The sequence below is a fragment of the Panicum virgatum genome, chromosome 5N, assembly GCF_016808335.1.
Source record: "Panicum virgatum strain AP13 chromosome 5N, P.virgatum_v5, whole genome shotgun sequence".
NCBI lineage: Eukaryota > Viridiplantae > Streptophyta > Magnoliopsida > Poales > Poaceae > Panicum > Panicum virgatum.
This window is the reverse complement of record NC_053149.1, coordinates 64,783,695-64,795,158: the sequence shown is the minus strand read 5'-3', so window position 1 is coordinate 64,795,158 and position 11,464 is coordinate 64,783,695. Positions and strand designations below refer to the sequence as shown.

Sequence of the window (11,464 nt, the reverse complement as noted above, 5' to 3'; positions counted from 1 at the left end):
AATTTCTGATTTGATCGTTAGGACGCTAGGATTGCTGAACTTTTTAATACCTAGCATGGTACGCGGTCCGCACAGATGGCCTTATACAAGTGCCTATACTTTTTTTTTTTCACGAACAACGTATATGTTAGAATTTTTGCGTGGATACATGTAGAGCTCTCCTAACTCTAGTGGTTGTACCATCCATCTCCAACCTCATGTTTTTTTAAGAAAAAAGAGGGTTAAGAATTTCTTAAACATCAAAATAGCAACCTACAAAAGATTTGCGCATCTCCTTTAGTTTGGCCAAGAATGAAAAGGAGGAAGTGGGGAGGAGAACGCTTCGGCATCTTGCTTTTCTGTTGACGCCAATGGTGCACCTAACGTCTCGACAGAGTTTGTTCGACCGTGCAAGTATTCAATTCTATCAACTATAGTACCAAACCATTCTCATCTCACAAAAACAAAAGGTGAGTTACACAACTTACAATAATCACAATCCTGATGATACGGAAAAGTTAAAAGGTTGGTGTTAGTTTTTTCTGTTGGTACTCGCTCTGTCCGTTTGGCTTGTCAGCCAACCAACCAGTAGTACTGTTCTCTCATACTAAATCAGCACCAGCCACCAGCCACAGCCAAGCGAACACAGCGAGTTTGCCTTTTATTTGATCCATTGGCACCGCAAAATATGCTAGACTGGATTTCATATTCCTGATGTCAATGCAGAGTCCTTGCATTTTACTCGAGTTTGCGTGTTGCACTAGACCTAGATCCACTGATCCTGACTGGATTAGTACTACATTCTTAATCAGGTTGGTTCTACGCTAACATGTGTAATCGGAGTGTGTTTAGAGAATTTCACTGACAGTGGGCCCACGAGACGTGGCCTCGGGATTAGACCCACCGGTCAGTGACTCATCTGTGCGAAACAGCACCGGTAGCCGGAGCGCTTCCCCTCCCGCGCCGCGATGCTTCTCCTCGGCGGCAAAACATATTCTTCCATTGCGCTTGCGCCCTCCCCGTGCTCTCCACCTTGCCATTCGCTGCGCCTGACCCCGCTCCCCCGTTTCCGACTTCGACCTCACCGCCGGTCAGTCTCAACCCGCATGGACCCCGCCGACCAGTCGCTGGAGAAGGTGTACTCCGTGTGGGCTCTCCCGCCGGCGCCTGTCCGCGACCGCCTCCCCCACATTATGGAGGGCCTGCGCGCCGCGCACGACGGCCCCGCCTTCGAGCCGCACGCAATGGTCGTCGGAGACTTACGTAGCCGCCGATCGACATCCATCGAGGTGCTCCACACCGCCGCCGCCGCCGCCGTCCAGCCCTACACCGCCCGTGTCACGGGGGTCTCCCGCGGCAGCTTCTTCTACCAGTGCGTCTACCTTCTCCTCGAGCCCACCCCCGAGGTTAGCATCTCTTCTCCTCATCTCCTTGCGCGAGTGGTCGTGGATTCAGTTTGATTTGCGATTTGATCAGAATTTCGGACTTACAATTTTGGTTCTGAAACCCGGACGAAAAGTATGCTTTGAAATGATTTAGTTTTCTTAATTCAAAATTCTCTGAATTTTTTTCAGGTGGTGGCAGCGAGCGATCACTGTTGTGGCCACTTCGGTTATAAGAGGAAGACTCGTGAGTGTACTAGTTGCGTTCTGTTCCTGAAAAATCACATGTTAGTGACTATTTGCACTTGGTTGTACAATTGCAGCATACATGTCGCACGTCAGCCTCTTATACGGAGACCTGACAGATGAGGAGGAGGCAAGGAAGAAGGTAGAGGAGCTGGACAAGGATATCTATGGATTGGAGTTCGAGATCTCTGAGCTTGCACTCTATAGAACAGACTAGAAACAACACGCGGCGTTGCCGCGCTGAAGCCATTGTCTACCTTTGGTTTTGCCGCTTATTTGTACATATTCTGTGGTTTTGAATTTGTAAAAAAACAAATGTACTGATCTGTGAGCACCATAATTGCATTGAACCACCAAAATTCTAAATGTTACATGGTTTTATAAAGATCCTGACTTTACATAGGGGCCAAAAGATTGTTGTTTCAGATGTACTGGGCAAAAGATATGTGTTTGCCATTACACGAAGAGCATGGTGTTACCAAATATTTGTGTACCACAATAGCAAAATATAAGGGTCATATTATCAGCTTGTGGAGAGCAAATTCTCCAATGTTCTTTCCATCTGTAGTTCACAAAAGCTAACTGGATAGTAGTAAACAAAATCTTCTGATGCCAAATGTGTTTCCATCTCCTTCACTCCTTCGTTCCTTGATATCTGATTCATATGGAAAAAAGTAATTAAGTACAGTTGAATCAAATTTAAAAAGATAACATTTCACAGTTAACAAATCACCATGCATAGTCATTACAATAGTAGGCACTACACTTACGGACATTAACTGTTGTCCACACATACAAGGTAAACAATGCCCAAACAATTAACTTTATAAAATTCAACAAGCCATGTTATACTGATCCATGATACATATTTTAACAATTTGCAGACAGAAGAGGATTCTGAAGAAAGTTATTCAGGTCAGAAGACGGCACACTTAACTATTCTTGAAGTTATTTTGCTTTGTTCTACCTAAATTTTAACTAATGCCATTGCCATTAAACTGATGCTAAGTGACTGTAAGGGGCAGCAAGATTTAATTGTGCACTTTTGTCATCTCCATCTAATGAGGCAACAACGTTGCTCTATGCTGAGTACCGAGTCTATGCAATGAATAATAACATTGGTGAAGAGTCACCACTTTAGCTCGAAAATTGCACATCAACTGAATAATAAACTGACCGTTATTAGGAATCTGGTTTTCTTTAGTGCAGCAAGATTTTTGTGGTGGTTCAAGTCTATTAGAATTATGAGCGTTAGTTCTAGTCTTGGGAGTTTAACTGTCTAACACAAGGTAAAGCATTTGGACATTCAGGTAATTAATGGTCCCACTGAATATGTGTGCTAATTCTGATGATCTTTAACATAACTATGGGACAAGGGCTATTTTGCTGACCACTTTTATACAACAATTTTTTATGGCATCTGACACATTTGGCTTGCAAGTCTACATATACACACCCTGCAAACATGCCTCTATCAGTGGAAGGGAATTTTCAGTGGGTGCAGAGACAAAACTGTGCATGCTCCCTCCTTCGAAGGGTTCAAGAAAACTTGCTGATTGTGTCATTATTCTGCTGGTTTATTCCAGTGTCATCTTGAAAAAGAAAAAATGGACGCTAGTGTTGGTCTAGTTGGCAGTGATATCAGAAGCCTCATCTCATTGGTGATTTGCACTTGGTATGATCTAATGTTCAATTTAATAATGCATATGGGTGCTTACCTACCAGGTTAAATTAGTGTGCCACTGGAGGTTACTTAGATGGTAGTGATACTGAATTACTGACGCAGGTGGCTAATATGGAAGGAAAGAACCCTCTGTTTGATGCATAAACTGAGTCATATTGCTGCATGAAACCAAGCTGATAGAAAATAGAACATGATATGATGGGTAATAAATTGAGTCGCGAGCCGTGGCCGCGGTACAAGCCACAGCGATAGGCAAGCGGAGTGGCTGGCTAGGCTAGTGGCGGCGGATGGTAGGTCTCAGCCGTGGGTGCTGAATGACCGGTGCTATCTATCCCAGCCACGCTGCCTTGGCCGTGCTGTGTGCCTGCGTGCTTGTGTGGTGTGAGTGCGACCTGACCTGAACTGGCCTTGTGAGTCTGAGGGTGAAGGAAGGAGAGGACAGGCCGGGGAGGAGCCGAGGAGGGATGGCCACTGCTTGCCTACGCACTACAGGCCGGGCAGGATCCGACTATCCGAGGCTTGTTCTGACCTGGCGCAGCACCAAAAGGAAAACTCTAGACCATCAATGAGCACGTACGGGGAGTTGGCCCAGGAGATGGAGGCGAAGGACCTCCTTGAGGCGCCGCCGTCATGTCCGTGGCCGTTCTCGGCGGGAGGGAGCCTCCTCCTGGAGGCGGCGGCGGAGGAGATGCTCCTCCGGCCAGGGTCGCTGTGCTCGGCCGGCCCCGCGCCGCCGTCCATTCTCCCACCACGCGACGCCCACGGGGGAAGGCGAGGGGCCTCGGATTGGCGACGGCGCTGATCCGCAGGAGGGGGGCGGCGGCGGGGTGAGGTGCCTCCTCCCCCCATCAAATGGTGAGGACTATAGGGTTTAGGAAAACTGGGATGGATCTTATTCGAACTTCAGAGTCTTAGTACAGCAATAGAGAAATCGGACTCATGAGCAAAGAACAGCGTTATAGCAAAAGAAGAACAGCATTAAAGCAAGAAAAAGAAGATGTAATCTGGGAGATGAAATTACTTGAACAGTATGTGATGTTTGGCGAGAGATGAAAAGGCACGGGGAACTGGGGAAGGCAGAGGGACCCGCGGAGATAAAAAGCTACGAGGAAGGTGAAGGGACCGAGGTGTATTACTCGGCACAGTAAAAATGGAGAATTCTCTGGACTACGGTCGAAACGCTGTTTGTACGGACGAAATACCAAACGCCCAATCCCGATCGTACGATTTTGAAAGGCCTTCTGACGTGGCACAACCACAGCCCGTTTTATAAAAGCTTGGAGTCATGGGAGTTGGTGGAGGTGTGCCATCTTGAAAAGAAGTGATTAGTTTCCTCTCCATGGTGAATTTGCTGTAACTCAAGTTTGAGAATAAGTAATGCTTCACCTTTGTTTTGTTGTTTACCTTTGTTTTTTACTTGGGAACATATATAGTGTAAACCACAACTTCGTGAAAACTTATGCAAACTACGGCAAAAAAGTCGTCTAAATTCAAAAAAAAATCACACATCTAGATAATATGATAATACACAACCTTATAAAATATCTTGTTCAAACTCGACTTCGTCTGTGAGATATGAAAAGAACAAATTTCAAGCCAGGAAGTTGTCCAGATGATTTGTTAAAAAATTGTTATTTTTATATCTCACAAACGAAGTCGAGTTTGGACAAGATATTGTATAAGATTGTGTATCATCATATCATCTATATGTGTGATTTTTTTGATGAATTTAGACGACTTTTTTGCCGTTGTTTGCACGGGTTTTCATGAAGTTGTGGTTTGCACTAGATATGCTCCCTTTTTACTTTCTATATATGCACCTGGTTTGTATCACCATTCACCATTCACCAGTACCACTTTCAATTGGAATAAGTGTACTTGTGATTGAAGTACGGAATCATGTAAATCTGTTATGTTTGTATCTTTGGTTTTCCTTGAAACATATTTTGGATGATTTAGATTGTGCTGGGTTTGTTAACTCCTGTTGAGACAAAGCAGGTACTCTTATAAGAGCCTGAAACTGTGTTGGTATCACGTTAGAGAATACCGTCCGATTAGATCATGAGATATACTAGTAATTGGGCTATATTCCGTTAAGAGATCAAGCTCTCAATCCTTCAAGTCAATAAAATAGTAGCTTACAATACATACCATGCAGCATATAGATGTGGTACATTGCCGTTCAATATAGGGCACATTATTGATGATATTGCTCCAGTGTGACCATGCAGGGATCTATGGTCTCTACTCATCCCTAAACCTTCTTCCGCCTGACCCAGCTTCCCTTTGACAGTTGAAATATGTGGCAGCGGCAATATTGAGGTGGTATTGCCGTGCAAAGCTTCTGCAGTTGAAGTTGTGACGCATTTCTGGTGCAAAAACTGTGCCCCTGCCAAGTTGCCGGAACAGCACAAATACCATCCTGTGGATGCCATATCTTGGCTCTGGTCTCTCATAAAGTACTAGCTCTTTGCCTGCAAGAGCATCCTGATATTATGCACTCAAGAGTTTAAGGAGCATTAAACTGGGTAGAAACAATGTCGTTTATAATATTGTTTACTCTTTTTAGACAGATAGAAGTCTCTAAGAGATAGGTCTTCTTGTTTCTTATTCTAGATATCTTTTTATTTCAAAGTCCCAATTCAGAACTTTAATATGACAATAAACTACTTGCATTTCCTATCTCTGCTGAAATGTGAACCAGTGCACATTTTAAATGGCTACTCATGTTTAATGTTAAGACATCCTGATTCCGATAATGGGCTAGATCAAAACTGAATCCTACCTGGTTGCTCCATTACTTTATGTTACTAAATTAGTGGATTTTGTGATTATGCATGTTATATTTTGTCGGTTCCCATTGTATCATCATGTAAGCACTAAGCTGACATAGTACTTTCAACTAACAAGTTTGTCTAGCTTTTGGTTTATGGTTGCTGATTTCTTGTATCAATTGCATCCTAATCTGCATCAGTTCGGTGGTATAACTGGCCTGAGAAAAGATTTACTCCACAGCTGCAAAATTCATCTGAAATGAAATGGAATGACAAATCACTATGTGCATTCATACCAAAGCTGATGTTAGTTGTTTCAGGAATATCTATCACCATCCTACACAAGAACAAAGCAACATCATATAAGGCAAACTAAAAAGAACGAAATCTTGAAAGAGTGGAGAATGTTGCACTTGGTTTACCAGTGCAAGTACTGCCTTAGAGAGGGATTGCTCGGACTTGGGGCATCGGGGTCAATCAGTACCTTCAGATCAAGACAAGCATGTTAGCATATAGACGTGTTTGAGATATACTGCAAACATTAAGGCCTTTTGTTCCTATAAATTTATTCAGAATGGTACTGATACATATTCGGCGAAGTGCATAGTACTTTTATATTTGTTTAATAACATTAGGACTTGCATACATTATTCTACTTGATAGTATCTACTATCTTCAAATCACTTAGCTCACCAGGGTGTAGAAAGCCCTCATGTCATTGCCACCAAGATCAACTCGTGGTTTACTTAAAACCGCAGATGGCTTTAGCTCAGCACCTGCTAGAAGTAGCCTGTTGTTGTACGTTATTCTGAGTGGAACGGTTGGTGTAAAGGGCTCCAACACATCCTGTATGACATGAGCCATAACCAAAGGATCCATTGTAGCCTAAAATATATTTGATGAAATATCTCGTCTAATGATTGGCTATTGCTCTTGCTAGATCTCTGAACTACCTCTCTGTGGACATGGAGGCAGTTGCAGTCTGAGTATGAACTATTTATATTGGAGTTGAGGGGGGATGTCTTATTCACTTCTCTGAATTTTGAGATACTTGAGCCATCGCAGTTACTGCCTGTGCTGCACCATCCCTGCAAACGGATGCATAAATATGTTGTGCTCTGCAAACGGAGTCCACTTTTCGCCATCTCACGATAAGGATTCCAGTTTCGTCCTGCGCTATCCAAGTAGAATCCTGTTGTACCACCTTCACATGGGTGAAGCTTTTTTACCACTATCCCTTATCCTAGGTTAACTTTTGGAGGCACGCTTTTAGTATTTTTTTTACTGTGGCTGTGGTCGAGTGACGGGCATAATATCATATTTGCTTTCCCGGATGCTAAAACGAACCGAGGCTCCCTACTCCTCGGTAACTTTGGAGCATGTGAAAAGATGAGCATCTCTTTCCCGGAGAAAACGAAAATGGTGGCCAAAGGCGCGCGCGATCAAATATGAGAATATTTCGGGCGCTCCTTTTTTATCCTCCTTTTATCTGTTCTTTTTTTTACTGAGTGGACAATATATATTCTCACCTTCCGATCCTCTCTTGTGCTCAAAAGGTTTTGCACTTGATTCTGGCCATCGCAGGCTTCAGCTACCTGCAGTCTTGCCTAACTTGGTTCCAGCAGATTCCACTGGCTCTGCATCTGCTAACCCTCTGAAGAATCCTTCTTCCTGTGGCTGTCAGGCATGTGCGATGCCTCGACATTATTGTTGAGCAAAGCGGCAGCGGCGTCCACGACAGTATCTGCTGCAGTACGTACTATGTAATGTTCTTCCTTTCTCGGACGTGTGGGCACGGCGATCGCTTGCGCAGTTCTTGTCCACTTGTGAATTTGTGATCGCGAAAACGCCTGGGCGCAGGCGGCCGGCAGCTTCTGTCGGGGTGGACGGGGGCGCCAGGCATCACGTGCTTTCCACGTGCCACAATAGATGAATAGAACTCTAGGAGGATGGTGAGGTCATTCCAATGAAAATTTTTCTTAAATATCTGAATTGATGAATGGAACTAGTCTTCGGAAACAAAATTCCAGTTCACGGTTTCATAAATTAATTAATTTATTGCGAAAAAATGCTTTAACAACTACGATAAATGATTTCTTTATATGAACAAAATGATTAAACAAAACAAACAAAAAGGTTAACATTGCGAACATCTGAAAACTAAATATTAGGAACAAATGAGTTCACATCACGAGACAATTTAGTCGACAAATTGAAAAAACAATTTAACATCACGATTAAACTAATCATAAAAAAGTAAAATATTATTTTTACATAGACCGCGGTGGATGTTGTAGTTATTGTCTCTTTATGTTCTGCGGTGGATGTTGCATGGAACATGGTGTTAATATTGCGGTGGGAATTTTCCATCCTCGAACCAAATGTCAGTCTTTTGTATACATATTGTTTTGTTGTTGCAAATGATAAGTTCTGACCTTGCAACTGCTATTTATCAATATTGTGATGGACTGTTCGATGAAAAATTCTGATCGGATCATCCGAACGCTAGGATTGCTGAACTTTTTAATACCTAGCGTGGTACGTGGTAAAAACTCCGCACAGATGGTCTTACACAAGTGCCTATACTTTTTTTCACGAACAACGTATATGTCAGAATTTTTGCGTGGATGCATGTAGAGCTCTCCCGAGTCCCGACTCCTGGTGGTTGTACCATCCTTCTGCAACCTCATGTTTTTTTAAGAAAAAAGAGGGTTAAGAATTTCTTAAACATCAAAATAGCAACCTACAAAAGATTTGCGCATCTCCTTTAGTTTGGCCAAGAATGAAAAGGAGGAAGTGGAGAGGAGAACGCTTCAGCATCTTGCTTTTCTGTTGACGCCAATGGTGCACCTAACGTCTCGACAGTGTTTGTTCGACCGTGCAAGTATTCAATTCTATCAACTATAGTACCAAACGATTCTCATCTCACAAAAACAAAAGGTGAGTTACAAAACTTACAATAATTATAATCCTGATGATACGGAAAAGCTAAAAGGTTGGTGTTAGTTTTTTCTGTTGGTACCTGTAGTAGCCTTTTAATTTGAACAGGTATCTTGTAGTACTATCCGAGATCGATCCATGGCCATAGCAGAGAGGTCCATCCTGATCACTGCATTGACATGCATGCAACAGCATGATGTAGATTGCATGGAGTACTAACAATGATCATATCATAGGCCTAAGTAAAGCACATGCTGCGATTAAATCTGCAGCTTTTGGTGTGAGGGACCGAAACTGGCGACCAAAGGGGGTGAATGGGAGCCGATCAAAATTTCAATCGAAATCGATCCGTCGGCCTATATCCCGAAAATCACCACAAACCCTCAAATCCTAGATGAGGTGTGGAGTAGCTATAGAAGAGCTAAACCAAAACTAATCACCCCTAGGAACGAGCGAGAGAAAGCACGAAAGCGATCGAGAAAAACTGCAGATCTAGCAGTCAGGGACCGGTCAGACCGCTCGCTCTGGGCGGTCAGATCGGTCGGGCTGGATTTGAAATTCTAGACCGGCCAGACCGGTTGCTCGGACCGGTCAAACCGGTTTCTGCGACCGGTCAGACCGCTTCTGCCCAGAACAGAATTCCAGCCTGCGAACTCGAGGTGATTTTAAGATTACTCGTTCAAATCATCACCAAATGGTCTCAAAATTTGCAGGGAGGTTCCTGGGATAGAGACGAACCTCACCATAAAAAGAATTAATCCAAAACGCAAAGGATCACTAGAATTTCGAGGGGGAAAGAGGCAAAAGAGGGTTTTCCAAAAACTCCAAAAACCTCAATCAGAGGGACTCGTGATTCTCGGGGGTTTAGCTCTAGGCTAGATGGTCGAGATGCAAATCACGGAGTCCCTAAACCCACCAAGAGAAAGCTTTGATCCCAAAAACCATCAAAAGGGAGGAAATCAATCCAAGAACAAAAGATGAACGGGAACACAAGAGAGGTGCTCAAAAGGGTCCTCGATTTCATTCAAATTCATCGTGATTTACAGAGGAATTCATCTATACAAGAGCTAGACCTCCACCCATTCATCCACCCTCTCAAATTTGTGGACCTAGCTATAATCTAGACCACTTTGCCATGTAGATCTCGGCCTAACCCTAGAATAGATAGAGGAGCAAGGAAAAACAGAAAAGGACTCGTGGCTTGGAGGCTCACCTATCCAAGGGGGGCAGGTGAGATGTATTTATACGACCTCGGGGGCGACCGGTCAGACCGGTCTCACAGACCGGTCAGACTGGTCCCTTCCCAGAAATGACCTCCACCCTAACTCATACACTAAAAACGCTCGTAGGTGCAAAACCGGAAAGGGTACAAGATCTCATCCGACGGCAGAGTTTCTTTCTTCGACTCGAAGCCTTCTCTGCGATGCCGCCACATTGATGCAGATCTGATCCGCGGTTTTGAGGGGTCCGCAAAACCTGGTGAGGTGGCCGGTTTTGTGAAAACCGCCAAAACTCCACGCGCGGGAAGATTCCCGCCTCCACGCTGTGGCCCTGGACGCCGTTCCCGCCTCGGCCTTCTGACAGCCCTAGACGCCGCCCGATGCCCGACACCTCCTCTCCCGCAGCGAGGCCCTAGTCGCCGTCGACGCCCGTCACCTCCGCTAGTCCCGAGGCCGACGCCCGTGCCTCCACGACTTGGCGTCTTCAACCGCCGTCCGCCAGCTTGATTTTGTGGCGCAAACCAAGAAACCCGTCATCCACCGGTGCTTGCGCCCTCGATCCAGGAGTGGACGCCACAGTTGCCGCCCGGCCCGAGCTCCGGTCCCGGCTGACCTTCACCGCCGTCCACCGCACGGTCCATCGGCCACAGCACCTCCACGCCAGCTCACCGTCGACACTCGATGCCCGTGTACCGCAACCAAAGACCAAGTACACGATCACACCGCACGGTTGACAATTCACTCATCTCAGCCAGGAGTGAGTACTGCTCATTCCTCAATCTCCCCCTTGATGAGTGCATTGTCAACACACCACCTGTAACCAGAGAAGTGAAAAGTAAAAAATGGCACGAAGAAAGTGAAGAACTCAAACAAGTGACAAAAAGCTCAGAAAGGTAAGAACAGTCACTTACTCAAGCAAAGATCGATTCCCTAAGACAAGGGCAATGGCTCGACGCAATCGATCAAAAGCCAAAACATGACTCCTCAAAGACAGAGGTAATGCTCGACGCAGTCATGCAAGAAGCAGAGGGAGGGCGAGGAAAGATCAGGAGCCAAAACAAAGCAGACACTCCCCATGCAAAGCCTTTCCCTCTCACAAGTGCAACTCTCCCAAAATGATGCACTCTCAAAGCCCTGTGCGCAACAAGTTTTTCAAAAATCAAACAAGTCTCTTCCTTGTTCGATCACTTCTCTACCAAAAATTCTCCCCCTTGTTGGCACATGCACACATCAAGCCTA

At 44.8% G+C, this 11,464-nt stretch overlaps 2 protein-coding genes and 1 long non-coding RNA gene across 4 annotated transcripts; 1 reads left to right on the top strand and 2 right to left on the bottom strand.

Moving 5' to 3' along the window:
* Nucleotides 1-936: 936 nt before the first annotated feature.
* Nucleotides 937-1,992, top strand: LOC120673540 (cyclic phosphodiesterase-like). Its single transcript, XM_039954419.1, has 3 exons — nucleotides 937-1,385; nucleotides 1,554-1,608; nucleotides 1,685-1,992. Exons 1-3 carry the CDS (start codon nucleotides 948-950, stop codon nucleotides 1,822-1,824), a joined length of 633 nt encoding a protein of 210 aa, XP_039810353.1. The 5' UTR covers nucleotides 937-947; the 3' UTR covers nucleotides 1,825-1,992.
* On the bottom strand, nucleotides 1,932-4,417 carry LOC120673541. 2 transcript variants are annotated; one of them, XR_005674682.1, is made up of 2 exons: nucleotides 4,313-4,417; nucleotides 1,932-2,262 (listed from the first exon to the last, which is right to left on the bottom strand). It is a non-coding gene; the product is annotated as an uncharacterized LOC120673541 (long non-coding RNA). The 2 variants fall into 2 exon arrangements; XR_005674681.1 differs by lacking the exon at nucleotides 4,313-4,417 and adding an exon at nucleotides 3,869-4,294.
* Nucleotides 4,418-5,360: 943 nt separating this feature from the next.
* Nucleotides 5,361-7,140, bottom strand: LOC120671805 (protein RICE FLOWERING LOCUS T 1-like). Its single transcript, XM_039952043.1, has 4 exons — nucleotides 6,759-7,140; nucleotides 6,488-6,549; nucleotides 6,362-6,402; nucleotides 5,361-5,765 (listed from the first exon to the last, which is right to left on the bottom strand). Exons 1-4 carry the CDS (start codon nucleotides 6,942-6,944, stop codon nucleotides 5,536-5,538), a joined length of 519 nt encoding a protein of 172 aa, XP_039807977.1. The 5' UTR covers nucleotides 6,945-7,140; the 3' UTR covers nucleotides 5,361-5,535.
* Nucleotides 7,141-11,464: the final 4,324 nt, after the last annotated feature.